At 41.7% G+C, this 17,292-nt stretch overlaps 2 protein-coding genes across 3 annotated transcripts; one reads left to right on the top strand and one right to left on the bottom strand.

Annotated features, from left to right (window-relative positions):
* Positions 1–1,309: 1,309 nt before the first annotated feature.
* Positions 1,310–5,016, bottom strand: LOC119743392 (palmitoyltransferase ZDHHC22-like). Of its 2 annotated transcripts, none has more exons than XM_038219780.1 (2): positions 4,919–5,016; positions 1,310–2,288 (listed from the first exon to the last, which is right to left on the bottom strand). In XM_038219780.1, exon 2 carries the CDS (start codon positions 2,275–2,277, stop codon positions 1,390–1,392), a length of 888 nt encoding a protein of 295 aa, XP_038075708.1. In that variant the 5' UTR covers positions 2,278–2,288; positions 4,919–5,016; the 3' UTR covers positions 1,310–1,389. The 2 variants fall into 2 exon arrangements, with proteins under 2 accessions (XP_038075708.1, XP_038075707.1); XM_038219779.1 differs by lacking the exon at positions 4,919–5,016 and adding an exon at positions 4,558–4,689.
* A 210-nt stretch (positions 5,017–5,226) lies between these two features.
* Positions 5,227–16,802, top strand: LOC119742966 (synaptojanin-2-binding protein-like). The gene is made up of 4 exons (XM_038219256.1): positions 5,227–5,431; positions 8,738–8,874; positions 12,704–12,817; positions 14,053–16,802. Exons 1-4 carry the CDS (start codon positions 5,374–5,376, stop codon positions 14,188–14,190), a joined length of 447 nt encoding a protein of 148 aa, XP_038075184.1. The 5' UTR covers positions 5,227–5,373; the 3' UTR covers positions 14,191–16,802.
* The last annotated feature ends 490 nt before the right edge of the window (positions 16,803–17,292 follow it).

Here is a 17,292-nt window from a genome sequence, read left to right as displayed (position 1 = left end):
GAAGTGAATTCTCAATTTGTACATTAAGCCTTGGGCCAATTTCACGAAACTTGTCTTACATGTTTACAAATATAAAAATTAACGCATGCATTTATGAGATAAGACGACCCTCAGACCATAGAGCAATGCTCAGACCGATCTCAATGTGACACCGGAAAATGTGACACGACAAGGATGGTGTACATTACTGTGTCTGGTTCATTTAATGGTGAACTGCATCTTTTAAGTGAAGCAAAACAAAAACAAACATCTTGAGGCATTAACTAAGAACATATGTAGAAGAAAGCAGGACACTGTGTGTGGTGTTAACAGTACCAGTGCTAGTGGTAGAATGACTCACTCAAGACAAAGGATAAGTGTGAGCTTTACCTTAAGGGTCAAGCGAGGGCGCTGCGCAGGAGAAATATGTAAATGAGCTGTCACATCAAGTTAAGACAAGTTCAGCCACGTTGCTAAGGAAGTTAGGACGTGTTGAACGTGTCTTAAGTTTGGTGAAATTGATCCTAGGACGAGTCCCGAGTTAAGACGAGTTACCCTTCCTAAGACGCGTCTTAGCATTTCGTGAAATCGACCGCTGTGTGAAATCGACCGGGGGCACTAACACTTACTTTATTATCCAATCTCTAGAGATTCTCTAGAAACTGCATAATTTTAACTACAAAGCTGTGACTATAGGAACGGCCTCAGGTCGACCTGCAATTTGCTTGCGTTGCAACGAAACCATGGCATCAAGCAGAAAAGTAATACTTAAGTCACAAAACTGAGACACTGTGTGATTCTCGTCGAACAAGAGGCATCTCGACACAAAATAATGGCAACCATGCTCATGTCACTCATGACATGACAGTTCTTTGGCGTAGACGTGATCATGTGGCGTCTTCAAATGTCGGTGCGTGTGTTGGTAACAATCAAACGATCTTCCACGGCCACGTCTATTCATTCAGCCATTTTTGCTGCATGCATGAAATAAGATCCGGATGCGCGACGATGTTGTAACTTCACACAGGTCGATTACGATTGATTCCCGCCTGTCCGGATCATGTTCCATGGTGGCGCAGAAGTTGAATTTTTTTTACTCTTGCGACTTGATTTTTTTTAGCGCCGACTGATGCTGATCGTCATATCATCGCAGTTACACTCAGGCCGCAAAAGATCGCCAACTGAAATGTTCCGGACGGTTGTAGGACTTGTAGCTCGGGCGCAGCTTGATCCTGAAAAGTCATTCGCCGACTGTTCTGTGTCGTCGCAAGGTTGACCTGAGGGCGGCCTAACAGCTTCAAAATCCATTAAGCTTAACAACCCAATTCCATATCACAAGGTACAAATATACTGCTTGTCTACAAATCTTGAAGAACTTGTTGAATTTGTTTATGAACAGGGTGGTTAATGTTAAATCCCCTTGATTTCTTTTGGCCTGTTCCACACAATGCCATCACTTGTTTGCTTCTGTGGAATGGGCAGCAGGAAAGCTAGCCACCAATAGCTGCCAAACACCTCTTGCAAGTTCCTCTGCGGTCCTCGATTGAACGTGGTGATTCTATTGCCATACTCATGGGACGTCTGGCAATGCAGTGCTCGCTGGAAATGGAAGTAGAAAAGGCCGGCGCATCCGATTCCCAACATCAGACTAATGTAGGCCAGAGTGAGGGTGCCGTACAGATACGAGGGAGTGAAACCGAAGATCCACTTTGCCGTGCTGAACGGGTAGAGGTAGTTGTACGCCTCGGCCGAGAGAAGCACGGCAAAGTTGGCATTCAGGTACACGAAGAGGCAGACAGCACCATGCAAGGCAGCAACCGTGGCGTAAAACAGGAACACCAGGAAGTACCTCTGGTTGAAGTGGCCCACGCAGACACCCAGGAAGTAGCAGTGCCTGTCTCTCTTGAGGATGCATCTCTTGCAGATGGGGCAATGGTGTGCCCTGGGTGGGATGTACTGCTGGCACGGCACGCAGTGGTCCCAGCCCTTGGCAGTAGCTTCGTCAGTGTTGCCTGTTCCTGCGGCGGACGTGTACACTGAGTTTTTCCACAAGCAGATGAAGTAATTGACGAACATGCTGGCCGCAGCCAAGGTGAAGAACCACCAGTGGAATTTCAGCCAGAAATCATCCTCCTTGAATAGGCTGGGGAGGATGCAGAAGAGGTTGACGTACAGGACCAGAGAGGAGACTACCCAGAAGTACACGACGCCGGCGATGTTGGCCAACCGCAGCAGTTTCATCATGCTTGGCTGAGTAAAGTAAGACATGACTTGTTTGGCCTTCTCTCCGACATCCATCTCGCAAGATTCTGATGGAGAAACAGTCATTATAACAATGAATACATGTACTCACCAGAGTTTTTGGTTAATTGGAAATACATGTATTTACAAGTACGGCCATAAAATTGAAAGTTATCCAGGAAAATGTAGATAGCTGGGAGTGGGAAAAACTGTTATTTTGTAACTTCTTTGTTCACTGTATGGTATTGTTTTTGGTACTGTTTCGCATATGGCAGCAAAGAAATCAAGGTAGGCAAAGGTCTGTTTAACACCGTAAACACCCGATTTTTCTTTGACCAAAGCATGACGAAGCCAAAAAAATGAAACAATTTTTTGTCACGTTATTTTCTCCGTACCGTGTTTCAAAAAGTCTTGTTTTAACACATTGATGTTATATTTAGCCTATAATTTTTTATGTAAATTACACGTAGGGCCTACAATAATATGTAGATAGGCTAGCCCTACAAACAGTGCTGTCAATGGCTTTCTTTAGTATTTGGTCTTATAATGCCAAATGGCGACAATAACAAGAACAAATTCAAAAGAGATATATTCATTGATTCAATGTTCATGCTAATGCGCCTATCAAATGCACCCATCAAATCCCCCCCCCCCCCCCCCCCCCCCCCCCCCCCCCCCCCCCCCCCCCGCACTGCCCCAGGACCGATGTCGGGATATGTGGTCACTTTTTCCTGCTCCAGAAATTGAGCTAAGGGTGGGCAAATGGAAACTTGTTACATGGCGTATTTCATTGGAAGACAATCACTAAAGCACCCCACACGGCAGAGATTGTCACTTCAATTTTGCCCGAGGGATGGGGACTTCAAAAGTGATAATCCCCACGTCTTGGGTGGAGCTAGCAGCTCGGGCCGGGAGGGGGAACATTGATAGGTGCAGTGGAGTGTCAAACTCATGGCCTAGCGGTTAAGAGCACCGGACTCGAGTTCTGGTGTTTCAGAGGCAACAGTGACGTGGGTTCGAGCCCGCCGGCGGACACTTGCGCTCTTAAGCAAGGCACTTAACCATTATTGCTTCATCCTTTTGGATGGGACGTAAAGCCGTAGGTCTCGTGTGTTGTATAATGCACGTAAAAGAACTCAGTAAACACTTATCGCTAAGAGAAGGGGTCTGCCCCGGTGTTTCTGGCCTCCTGTATAAACTCCCACATGGAGTATTTAGGAGAAGAACCAACCAACATGACCAAGAACCAGAACCAAGAACCAGAACCACCATAACCATGATAACGTTATCGGCTAGCCCTCGGATGCCGAATGGCTGCCAATCATTATGCATTCTGTGAATCAGTATTTCACAGATAAATACGGAAGTGTATTTAGGACATGACCAAAACAAAAATTTCCGGCCCTCTATTTCGCCCGGGCGGATTACTATTTCGCCCGGGCGGATTACTAATTCGCCCGGGCAGATTTCTAATTCGCCCGGGCGAATTATTATTGTGCCCGGGCGGATTACTAATTCGCCCGGGCGAATTACTATGTCGCCCGGGCGGATTACTATTTCGCCCGGGCGGATTACTAATTCGCCCGGGCGGATTACTATTTCGCCCGGGCGGATTACTATTTCGCCCGGGCGAATTAATAATTCGCCCGGGCGAATTACTATGTCGCCCGGGCGGATTACTATGTCGCCCGGGCGGATTACTAATTCGCCCGGGCGCGGATTACTATTTCGCCCGGCGGATTACTATTTCGCCCGGGCGGATTACTAATCCGCCCGGGCGGATTACTATTTCGCCCGGGCGGATTACTATTTCGCCCGGGCGGATTACTATTTCGCCCGGGCGGATTACTAATTCGCCCGGGCGGATTACTAATTCGCCCGGGCGGATTACTATTTCGCCCGGGCGAATTACTATTTCGCCCGGGCAAATTACTATTTCGCCCGGACGGATTACTAATTCGCCTGGACAAATTAGTAGTCTGCCCGGCCGGGAGAATTAGTAATCTGCCCTGGCGAATTAGTAGTCTGTCCGGGCAAATTAGTAATCCGCACGGGCGGAATAGTAATCCGCCCGGGCGGAATAGTAATCCGCCCGGGCCGAATAGAAATCCGCCCGGGCGCGGGCGAAATGCTAATCCACCCGGGCGAAATACTAATCCGCCCGGGCGAAATAGTAATCCGCCCGGGCGAAGTAGTGAGCCTAAAAAATATTTTCGGTCATGTCCTATTACGCTTCCGTAGATAAACACTCGGGTCGTATTAAACGCGGTTAATCATTTCATTTCATGCCCAGCCCAGCATTTAAATAACTCTTTGCCCTTCTGAATCTGAACCTACATTAATCTCTAAAACCAGATCGCAAATTAATTGTGGGTAATCCTGCCTGTACTCGGCACCGGCGATCGATCGATACGACGACTAGAGTAGACACGAGGATCACGTTTAATTTGGATTTTAGAATGGTAAAACAGCGCCCTCTACATACAGGCAAGGAAAGTAAGGACGGCTATAGCCTTTCACCAAGGCCATCGACGCGCCCAGATGCTTGCACAAAATTTAAAAACAAAACATGCGAGTCTAGTTTTCCACGAGATCGTGACCGCGTAATTGTTCTTACATTATCTTATTTTAATTTTACTTGTAAAAAGTATTTCAAGAAATTATTTGAGTGTATGAACTTATTTTGATCTGAACTTACAGTTATTTCGCAACTCCGCCGCTCTAAGCCACGATGGCCTTGGCGAAAGGCTAGGTCGGCCACGGCCGACGACCTGAAATCAAAAAGGGTGATCAAAGGGTGATCCAACAACAATTAATTGTTATTTTATAATTGATTGATTTACCATGGATTCCAAGTATTATCCCCAGAAAACTCCCAAAGTTTTAAAGGACTTTTCAATATTTTGCTGGTGACCGTGGGCTAAAGAAGCCGAAGTGGGATATGAAGCCGAAGCGGGAATGATGCCGCGGCTTATTAATTATGGCAATCTCAAATAGAAATAGAGCTAGAGGGCGCACTTCGGTCATTCACGAATGTCGATCTGCAAACCCGTCGTCTGTGTCCCGTAAAAACTTGCTACCGAAAAGCTCATTTTGCGTCCCATAACAACGAAAGTATTTTGTTTTTAGCATTCTTGACGTAATCCTGGTGGCATGATGGACCTATCTGATGTGCCGGAAGAAAGGATCGAGCTTGAAAGGGGGACAACAGGTTTGTTTTTTTGGTCGGCATGGACCGGTCGGTCAGTTAGTCATTTGTAGCGGCATAGCGTTAATGGGTGGGAAACCCCTTCTAATATAAAATGGCGATCGTGTAGTGTAGGGCCCCTGTTTTGTTTCGATCAAATTAGAATGGCAGTGTATATTTTGCCGGAGACGGCAAACCTTCAGTAAACGTTAGTTTGCCGGATATGCACTGAACATGCGCAGTTACTGTTTTTTTGTAGGCCTACTTAAACATTTTCCGATGACAAGTTTTAGTCTGGCTCCATGCCAAAATTATCTTTGTTACCTCGTATTCACAAGATGGGATTCAGACCATTTTATAATTTCGGGGAAAAAATTCCATACTCGGACGTCACTTTTTTCAATTAATTTTCTAGCGCCAAAAGTTACATCTTTTATGGTTATTCCTCCACTTTCCCTCCTCTACTCTCACCTTCTCCTTTCCTTAATTTTTATTTATTAATCAGTCAGTTACTTCATCGGGATTCGAACCTCTGACGCTTGCTTGATACACGAGACTCTTAACCGCTAGGCTGCGCACGATCGCTGTTGCAATCATCAATCTTTGGACGTATTTGAAGTATCCATTGAAATAAACTAAATATTCATGAGAAAATAAATATTCATAATGACGTATTGCACTATCATTGGCAGGCTCATGCGACGTCATGGTTGTTGATGTCACGTGTATAACGTACCGCTGTCTTTTCAGCCACTACAATCAGTTTTGACCGGCTGCCTCAAGTTAGTTCTGCACGACGTATGCATCCAAAATGTGCACTAAAAACACATTTTGAGTAAAAAATTTTCGCCTTTACACAGCTTCCTGGATTTCTCTTGGTTCAAACGACAAGGTGAGGTGACAATTAATATGTTTGGCAGCAGATAAATTGACATCCGAGTATGGAACTTTTCCCAATTTCGGACTTTATTTCCTTAAAAATCCTCCAGAGCCACAAATCTGAAAAAGAAAATGTAATAGGGCCTACTCTGCAAAAAATGTTTGAGACATGTTAAAATAATAAAAGAAGAATATTCTTATTTATTTGGGGATGAGAAAAAAACAACTTTAAAATGTGGTGCGGTCGGAATCGAACGCGAGTCATCCCGCTTACTAGAGCCTTTTCTTAACCATTACACCAAACGTGCTACACAACTTTTGGTGGGAATTTAATACATCTTATAATTCAGCCCTATTTTAAAGAGTACAGCGCCCTCTGTTGATATGGATTGCCGCCGGCAAACCTTTAGTAATCGTTAGTTTGCCGTCATTACCTCCGGCAAAATATCCACTATCGATTAGAATCAAGAATTTGTTTTTTTACTAAAAAAAATGACATTGTCAACCTAAAGCAGACTTCTCTCAATGTAATGACACCTTTTTGGTAATTTTTGAACAGTTTCTTGGGCATGTTGGGGTAGAAACTAGAATTAGCTTGAGTAACTCCAGCTGACATGTTACATATTCATTCACATGTAACGCTGGAGGAACAACCTGTTCGTTTCCATGTGGTAGCAAGAGACCCTAAAAAAATGGCCTCTCCAAAATTGTCCGAATTTCACCTCTTTTATCCCACCCCAGAGTTCATTTACATACCTCATACATTCAGCAGTCATTTACGAAGCCTAATGATCGACTTGAAACAGACCACAAAAAAAAGAAGTGAAAAATCTTGACGATTTCGGTGGCTTGTCCGTAAAAATACGCCAGTTCCAACCGCTGTCTTCCATTTTGTTTTACTAATTATGTAAATGTATGCATCACGTGATTACATCAAAAAAAATCTGCGCGAGCGATGTATGTGGGTACCACACCGCTTTCAGGCGCCGCAAGTGAGTTCAATTTTCGTCTGGTGCGTTGTCGCGGAAAGCAAGACAACGAGAATGCCCTTTTTGCTTGTATTTTTAAGGGAAATGGAAAATATCGGCAAAAAAAGTGACAATGACCTGACCATGGTATGAAATCCGCATCTAAGTATGGTTAGTAGTTCCAGCTTTCCTGGCGAATCTCCCCATGGATGTCATAAGCCTAGAAAGCTGGAAATTTTAAGCTAGGTTTATGCCTTTTTTTGCCAATATTTTAAATTTCCTTTCAAATAACAAGCAAAATCTCACATTTGTTTCACTATTCATCCTTTTTGCAGCAGAGGATCCTCTCAAAATGACAATACGATCCCTGTATATGATACGACCATAACCCAGGCACAACGCAATTCTTTTGTACCCACCGGTCCTGGAGTTGCACTAAAAATCCCTTTTTTGGGGGGTTCAGCTTGATCGTATTGTTATTCTGAGAGAATCCTCTGAAAAAGACTTGACGGCTCTTTTGTGATGCACTGTGAGTGGTCCATGCATTCTCCTTTGATATCTCGCGGACCGCCCTCAAACAGAGATGCCACTTTTCCGGTTTTAGCCGGAATTCCGTTTTCTTTTTTAAATCTCACAAAATTCCAGTTTTTCCGGCCGTCAAAATATACTGGAAAGAGAGAAGAAAAACTGTGGAAATGCATTGATTTTTACCTTGTTAGCGCTCTCGAGTTTAGTACATTTAGGCGCACGTACGTACGCGTGGCACAACGTTGTTAGTTGAAGTAGTCTTAAAAACAAGTGATACAGGCGGCCAACGTACTTGCAGGCAGTATACAACGGCACCTCACGTGTGCTTCACCATGCTAAGCTCATGTAGCATTCAGCCTGGAAATAAGTCTATCGGTGGTTTCCGGAGGTTTCTGATCGCAGTGATATATGTGAATACAAAAAACGCTAGGGTACCCACCATGTTTTACGTCGTGCGCATTGCGTAGTGCAAAGTCATGTACATTGACAGTGTTGTGGAATCGTGCATGTTTCGTGTCGAATATTACGTTGGAAATTCGGGTAAGCAGAATAAATAATAGGAATATGGAAACTTTCAAAGTGATTGAATGAACCGACAGCTTAAAGAACATAGAAGCAAAAATAAAAAATAAATGGAACTGGGCTTGGGGACAAGATAAAGATGACAACGGGGACTTTGTGTTGGAGTGGCTTTTTCACGAAGAATATGTTCCGTTTTTTTCAAGCAGCTGTTTCGGTTTTTTCAAGCAGACCATGTGGCATCTCTGCTCAAAGTGCATCATCAAAGAGTCGTCGTGCTGCAAACCTGAGTCCCGAAACCATGCCAGTACAACAGGCATGTGTGCGCGTGGTGCCACCGGTAATCGCAAACCATCGTTAGATTCGATCGAAAATAAAATTTGAATGAAAATAAGAAATTAAGAATTCTGGCAAATTTTTCTGGTTTTCTTTTCAGGACTGGGTTTCAATATTAAAGGTGGACGGGACCAGCCTCATGTACCACGTGACTCGGGCATCTTTGTGACGAAGATCCGAGAGGATGGAGGCGCGGCGAGGGACGGTAGGCTACAGAAGGGGGATAAGATCGTTGAGGTATGTGATGTGTCTGATGAAATCTTCAGTCTATAGACTCTGTGCATAAGCCATGTCAACAGCAGAGCACCAGAGGGGAGGGACAAACCATTTGCCTGCAGTGGTTTAAACTTAAATTCTTCAATAGCGTGGAGAAATAAATTAATTAGATTGTGTCTATGTGGAATCCCACTTGAGTGAATTCTTCAAATCGTCATTTCCTTGCAACAAGGTTGTATCTCCTAAAATGGCGCATGACGTCATGTACGTGAAATGCGATTTTTCATTGTCAAAAGGTCGTATCTCGCTTAAAATACCCTGGATGTACACACAAAGTCAATGGATGTCGCATTACGCGAGATACGACCTTGTTACACGGAGCGTATTCGCGCGAGAGACGACTTTGTTGCAGAATCGAGTTACGACCTTGTTGCACTGACGCGACAAAATCATGTGTACCTACCGGTAGTTGATACTACATGTATCAATGCAGAGGTATTTAGCTGTTACTGTACATGACCTGTGGGTGACCCAGTGCTTGACAGCCATATTTACCACACACTTCCTTATTCAATTAGGTGTCTTTAGCATTCCTTTAACAGCAGTTTCTTTAAAGGGAAAATACAACATTTGCAAACATCAAAAAATAAAACTACCAAATCATTTTGAAATACCTTGCTGGACTGTTAGTGAATGACAGTGTAAAGCATCCTGTAAAATCATGGCACCTGGTATACTGTCATTTTCAAGAAAAGTGGTATTTTTGTATCAATTTCCAACGCTGATCGGCCGATCATCGTTGGAAACAACTGGCTTTTTTTCTCAAATACTGGCCCCAGTTGACCATCGCAGTTGTTTGCAATCGATTACACACCTATGAACGGGTACAAGCCAGCTAGACTGGTTCCCTGACCTTACAATTCCCCAATATATGTAAACTGCTCTGTTTCTTCTTAAATGGAGTCAGGGAACCAGACTACAGGAAAATTATTGTTTTTCTTGGTTTTTATAGCATTTTCGAACCCAAAACCTCAAAAAAGTCAGTGTACCTATATTTGCTATATATTTCCAACCCCCCAATTCCATCCATTTCTGAAAATTACAGCAAAAGCAAATGATGTATATTCCCTTTAACTAAAAGGGTTTAACTTATATAGGTTTCAAACTAGAAATTCTAACAGACAGCAGCCTGACTGAAAAGTTTTTAGGGTGTTGAATTAGAAAAAAAGGTTTTAGTGCTTCTCATCTCACATGTTGGAACTGTATGTGTTTCTGTTTTTAATTTGTTTGGTGTTTGTTTGTGTTGGGGGGAGGGAGAATTTCTTTTAAAGAGTTCTCAAAGAAAATTTCTTAGAATTTGTTATATTCAGCACCATTTATACCTTCTTCATGTTCTTGGAATTTCAGTTAAAAAGATTACATGTCAATGAAATCTGACAAAATTTTGTTGTAAAAGTGTGTTGAAGTAGCGTACATGTGCATCATAACTTCCTGTAAATGCTTGAAATAGACATCATGTTACCAGCTTAAGGTAATGCTCAACGGTGAAACATAGCTAGGATTGAAATGCAAGTGTTATTTCAACTTGAATAAAACTGCCTACAAATTGAGTCCACGATAAGTTAAGACAAATTGAAGCGTTTTTAGATTGGACATGATAAAAGGAACAAATTCTCAAAAGTTCTCTAAAAAAATTCTTATGCCAGAAATTATTGCATTTCTAATTTTAAAATACATCCACATGTAAGACAGTTTACCATTCCTATTGGTTGAGAGCCCGTCACATGGCCAGTGTGAAACGGTGGATAAAACACCGGCTAGCTGGCCCTAAACACTTTTACAGTGTCACATGAAATTTGGACTCCTATGAAATCTGGTTTATGAAATCTTTTACCTTTTATTGGTTAAACGTTCACAATCTTCCCTTAGGGCGGCATGTGCAATACTACGTACCTATGAGTCCCTGTTTCATAGTCCTAAATTCACACTACACCAGCACCACTGCGTTCTGCGCCAAACGGCGCGCAGTACGTGCTACATGCGTGCCAATCTCCATATAAGGAGATGTTTACGACTACTAGCGAGAGGCACATAGCATAACATACATGTACATATAGCTACATGTAGAGGGTGTTAAAAAACATGAAGTAAACTTGTTGAACCTTTGGATGTATAATTTTTGACTTGTTTTGACTTTTTGACAGAAAAGGTATTGACATGAATGGGAATAAATGTGCTTGGCGGGTTTTAAACAAGTACGTTTGAGACTGGCTTGGAGCCTGGTTGTCAACATCCAGTCCCCAAGCCAGTCTTAAACGGAGTTTATTTAAAACCGGCCAAGTACATTTTTATTCCCTTACATGTACCAGTATTTATGAAGCAGATGTCTTCAGGCAGTCAACTGCATTGTACCTAGAGCTTTAAAACTGAATCGATGTTAGACTTTGCAAGGTGTATAGGCGCGTACTTACTAAGCCAAATATACAATATATGTATACCCCAAGGAGAGACTGCCCAAATTAGATATCCTATCTGCTGCCATTGAAAGTGCCCAAGTGATCATGAATCATGAGTCAGTTATTTCAAGTTGGGTCGTGGGAAGGTCGGCGGGTACTGTAGCTCAACCACTTTTCCTTTTGGTGTGCGTCTGGATGTGTGTATTAGAGTTGACTACGTTCAGAAGTTTCCTTTTTCAAAAAGTTTGACTGAGTAGTGGGAACTTTGTCACTTTCATAGTTGGGGTTTTGCAAATTAACACATGATTAAGGTTGGACGTGTTAGACTACAGAAGTATCAAATTACTCCAAAGTATCTTGCTCATAGTCAAGTCATGTACATTGTATTACGATATATATTTAACAATTGTTGACTAGTGTGATGTGGGATATGACATTTTGAACACCTGAGGGTATTCTAAACATCATATCCCACATCACACCACCAGTCAACAATTGTTTTGTAATACCTATGTCTTGGATTCTTTGGATTTTATTGTAAAAATCACGATAACAAACTACAGTAAACACAACAATCATGAGACGACATCAACTCACATGCATGTCGCGTGCTTGAAACAGCTGATAGTCTGCAAGTTCGCTGCGTTTTACTTGTGAAACACGTACAATCAAAGTCATAGCACACTCCCTGTGGGACATCACGTACGTGATATCCCACAGGGAGTGTGCTATGACTTTTTATAAACTTAACACGTGATCATTCTTGGCCAATAAAAATACAGTATTCAAGGTACATGTACATGTATAACAAACACGTACATGTATGTATGTCACATACATACGTACGTGTACACTCAGCTTTGTGTTGCATATCAAAAATGGTCATATGAAGCCTTTTAAAGTAATTACCACAAACTATTTTTTTTGGCTACCAAATTACCATTCTCACGTTTACATTGTAATAATTTAGTTAAAATCATTGCACTATAACTGTTATAAAACATGTACATGTACATTGAACATGTTTCAGTACATTTATTGAAATTTTCGAAGTTTCTTGTCTGTGCTGAAAACTTGTGATATAGTGCAAATATTTCGCAAAAACTTGATGAAACTGTTGACTGTAATTTTGGCCTGTGGGTAGATTTGTAAAAGTTCATTTATTGATGTTGATTGGCACAGTTTGAAACGGTTACATGCCGAAGTCCACCATGGTGCAGTATCAACCAAGTTTTGGCCGTGCATTGGGTGACTTTGGCAAGTTGACCCCCAACCAAGCGCAGCGGTAATTTGCAAATTGACCCTTCCCCCGTGTCCCCCCGAACACGATGACCCGTCCTAAAGAGTTGACATTGAATCTCATCTCCTCTCCATCTCTCTGCTTCTTCCTGTAGATAAATGACAAGGATGTCAGGAATGTGCCCCACCAGGATGCAGTCAATGAGTTTGTGAATGCCGGCGAGAAGGTTGTGCTCGTTGTACAACACGGCGCTGAGGATATACTCAGGGTAGGTTACAAGGCTAATGGAGGGGGGCAGGGGGTGAGGACAGGGAAGGAGTAATAAGTTTTTGTTTGCTGACTTCTTCTATATTTCAGATCAACATTGATTTTTTCACCATTAGAAAAAATGCACATATTATGATTGTATATTTCAGATTAACATTGATTTTTTCATCATTAAAATTAACATTGATTTTTTTCATAATTATAAGCTTGGTTTCGTGAGAGGCTAAAGCCCCTGTCACACCTTTGCGTATCCTAATTCCTTATGAGTTCCTTATCAAACATTTTCAATACGCAGCCGTACGCTCAATTAACGTCAAAATGTTTTGATCACTTTGACTTATGTGCGACGCACATCTAGTGTACAAGTAACGAATTCAGTGCATCCATTGCGTATGAGATGCGTATGAGTTGCGTATGCAGTGCACAACATTATTTTTCGGGCTGCGAATAGGTCAGTATGCAGTGCGCATGCCGAGCGTATTCCGGACGCACCCGACTTATGCCGACCGCATGCTTGACACACTTCTGAGCGTATTCCCGCCGCATTTTCGCCGCTCGCCGTCCAGCGTGCGTTGCATCTGCGCTGCAAGTACGCTATGTATACGTCCAATACAGGCTGACTCCTATGAAATCTGATGCCAGCTCCGTTTTATTGGTTTAACATTCACAATTCTCACTTAGGCATGCGCAATACTACATGTACCAGTGAGTCAGTATTTCATGGCCCTAAATTCACACTACACCGGTACATCTGCGTTGTGCGCCACATCACGCAGTTCGCACGACGCGCGTCAATCTCCATATAAGGAGTTGTTTACCAGAGGGCCTTACCATTGTATAGCCAGAAGGGTGTTTTTTGATGGAAATTGTTGAAATTTATAATTTTGACTTGTTTTGACTTAGGATCGAAAAGTTTGATGCTTAGTGTGAACTGAGTTTTAGAATTAGTGTTCAAAGTCGTTCAGAGGCCTAATATGCCAACAGTCAAGTAACTGGGGAAGAAGTAAGCTGAACTGGGGAAGAAGCCCAGATTTAGAAATTATCAAGGCCCCTCAGACCCCTCCCCCCTCCATCCCGTCCCCCCCCCCCCCCCCATCCCGTCCCCCCCCCCCCCCCCCATCCCGTCCATTGTAATTACTGCTCCAATATTGTTCATGTTCCTGTTCTGAAGATGTCAAGTACTGTACTGAAGATTCCTATGTTAATCCCCAGCTGAAATACTTCTTTCTCTGACAGGAACAGTATGCCACACTTGAGGAAGCAAAGAAAGCCCTGGTCCCGGCAGGCACGTCCTGGAAGTGGGTGGCTCTCGTCGCTGCAGGAGCGGTTGCAATAGGAGCAATCTATTTCATTGTCAAGCACCGTAAACACTGAGAAAAAAACAAGGACAAATTAAATTTACACTTTGTTTTTCTCCCTTACAGGAACTCAATTCCAACTCAGTCATAGATATAACCAATAGATTTAAATATTTTGAAACAAGGCGGTGGTAGCACCCCTTTGCGGGCAATCAATCGTAGCAGCCTAATTTGCATTAGCAATTCATGGACACACACACATACACCATTTCCGCTTGATAGTATCCACCTAGCTGTGATGACAGAACAAGTTTGTCGCGTAATCAAAAGGGCTTATAATTATACATACATGTACATATTGTGATTACATGACAAAAACAAATGAATTCCTGGCTTTAGTGCATTTTTGCATTGTTACCAAGGGTTTGGACTGAAAAGACTTCTAGACAAAAGTGAATGAACCAAAATTGCTGTTACTACTCCGAGTGCGTATTCCTGTTTTATGGTGTTCAAATTTTGAATGAAAACGGTAGGAGCGTTTGTAATAGATTAAAGAATTAGCAAAATCATACAGCATAAATTATGGGTTTTTTGTGTGTAAATGTTCAGTTTAATGTTGTTCGGCTGTTGATGTACACATAGTGTTAAGTCTTTCTTGGCCTCAGCTTTCTTTCATATTTTTTTGGTCCCCTTTGCATTGCTGCATACATGTACTTGTGTTTCCCTAATTTCACCGTTTTCCATCACTTTAAGGTAGCGAAGTACTTGTACGCAATGTAACTCACCACAATGTAGAGACAACACTTATTGTACTTAATTCAGCGTTAATTTTCTTGTCTATGATGTCAGATTTCAGAGGGACCACTGTTGCATCCAACAGCAACCGCTTGGTTGTAAATGAAGCCAAGTCCACATTTGGTTTTTGTAATGGCTAGGTATTTCGCAGGAGCTAAAGCCGCAGCCCCAAAAATGCTGGATCTCCCAGTGAATACATATTCTTGTCATGTGTTAATCGTGCTTCTAGAGTCTAGCTGCAGTTGAACTGAACTTTGTTGATTTTTGTGAGTTAAAGATAAAATAACAAAAGAATTAGAACATGTTCAAATTTACTTTTTTTTTACACTGAGGCCCCCGGCACAAATTGAAAAAACTGGAGCTTAGCAGATACATACAACATTTTTTAGATATATGTCACCGGAATATTACTCAAACTGTTGAGCTTCAATATACTAATCAATTCAAATCAGGGCCAAATTTCAAGGCTCTGCCTACCCTTAGCGCAAAATCCTTGCTTACTGAAGCAGAAAATTTCCTGCTTACGGCAAGCGTATTTCACAGGTTGGTGAGGATTTTTGGCTGCTGCGCATGCATACATCCTGTGACTAAGGATTCTGTGCTTACAGGGTTAGCGCAGAATTCTTCTGCTAGCGCTGTTAGCAAAAAAATGGTCGCCATGTCACCTTGTTGAGGTTTCCTCCATAATACTTCCTCGTGCATTTTAACAGGATTGGTGATCGTACGCGCAGAATTCTTTTGTTAGTAGAGCCATGAAATTAAGCCCTGCACTGTGTATCTTAGCGGGATATCCCCCTTAGATTGGACCCAATTTGGTCAAATACTGTAACCGTACTGCCGTACCGTAAGTGCGTGTTTCATCAACAAGAACATAAAGTAGGTTTAGTAATGTGACATGATGATTTGATAGTCAAGTGTGTGATGTGATATGGAGAGGAAACACTTCAGTGTTTCTACACCCAGTCACTGCTCAATTTTTAGCTTGTAGAATTTGTATTAGTGTATTGCACCCTTTGTTTTCCTTTACGTGTTGCAAACAAGACTGGACAAATATACCTGGCCTTTTTTTTTTTTATTGCTTTTTTGTAGTTTTCTAAAAACGCTTTAAAAATCATACAAACATGTTTTACACTACTACAAATACATTTTAATTTGACTTTTATATTAAAAATATTGGTTTTGATATTAAAGCCCAATGTTGGTAAATCTTTCAAATGATTTTCACTTTGGACCTTACTGTTGATTGGTTAAAATTAAAAGCCTTAGAATGTCTATATGTGGATGTAAAGTAGAAATTTTTAAAATCTTATGAATCCCCAAATAATTCGCAAAGTAACTTTTGATTACACGTGTAAGAAATGATTATTAAATGGTGGTGTAAGTGTTCAATATGAAGCACTTTAAAATGTTCTGTAGCAAGCCCAACTTCATTTAAAATGTGGCCCAGAAACAGAATTATGTAATTTCTAAAAAAAAAAAAAGAGTTATTGTTTGGAACTCCAGAGATGTAGCTGAGAAGTGGTTTTAGAAAAAAAAGTATTCAAATATTGCTTTTAATAAACTCAAGTCTTACAATTTAGTGTAACTGGGAATTAAAAATGAAAGTAATCCGTCATATATTGCTCCGTTCCTTTCCTGGCACATGTACTTTCAAAATTATCGGACGGGTGTCATTAGAAGAGCTAAATTAGTGTGGGCAGTTGCAAGTTTTTGAAATATAGATAGGAATTAGGACAATCTTCATCACATGTTAAATGGAACAGGGTCTTGTTGAGGTTCTGTGCACAACTGTGCAATAATAAACCTACTGTAGTTATTCCAAAAGACCCTCCATTTTTTAATCCTTGCCAGAACAGTTATGGTGGAATGAATAAAGAAAAGATATATTGAAAATTGATTTGAGTAATTTTTTTTATGACTACGAGTTTGAAGTTTTGAGATTATGAACAAAAACAAAATTATCTCAACAGATTTGTTTTAATGTGTTGATGTCTCATTACAAAGCCAGGCCTGAGTAATCACTAATCAGGCTCTTCGTTGTGGCAATGCAATGTGTGGAGACCTGAAATACACAAAGTGGCCCAGGAAGGGGGGAAATTAAGAAAGAAACCAAATTTATAATTGGGATGTGAGTTCACAAAAGAAAACCAGAATAGGCATACACGCATCTTCGATAATAATACAGCGTGGGGCACAGCTAATTGAGAAAAAAATTCTAAAGGGTTACTTCCTGGATTGGTGTACATGCTAATTAATTCGATAGGCGATTAATTATGTGTACAACGAGCTGTTGTTGCACTACCTCCATGCACAAACCGTCTTTGCTGCTAGCTTCATGCAACGTAGCCCCGCCCCCTTTTAAATGCAATGCGCCGGACCTTTT

This window comes from Patiria miniata, unplaced genomic scaffold (genome assembly GCF_015706575.1).
Source record: "Patiria miniata isolate m_02_andy unplaced genomic scaffold, ASM1570657v1 HiC_scaffold_6, whole genome shotgun sequence".
Classification (NCBI taxonomy): Eukaryota; Metazoa; Echinodermata; class Asteroidea; order Valvatida; family Asterinidae; genus Patiria; species Patiria miniata.
Note: the sequence above shows the minus strand (reverse complement) of the source record. Positions and strands in the feature narration are given on the sequence as shown.

What these genes read in the sequence shown, in the direction of transcription:
- LOC119743392 (XM_038219780.1), bottom strand. Translation starts at nt 2,277, where the DNA reads ATGGATGTCGGAGAGAAGGCCAAACAAGTCATGTCTTACTTTACTCAG.
- LOC119742966 (XM_038219256.1), top strand. Translation starts at nt 5,374, where the DNA reads ATGATGGACCTATCTGATGTGCCGGAAGAAAGGATCGAGCTTGAAAGG. An exon ending in AGGGGGATAAGATCGTTGAG is followed by an intron (nt 8,875 to 12,703) that starts GTATGTGATGTG and finishes TTCTTCCTGTAG; the next exon opens with ATAAATGACAAGGATGTCAG. An exon ending in GCGCTGAGGATATACTCAGG is followed by an intron (nt 12,818 to 14,052) that starts GTAGGTTACAAG and finishes TTTCTCTGACAG; the next exon opens with GAACAGTATGCCACACTTGA.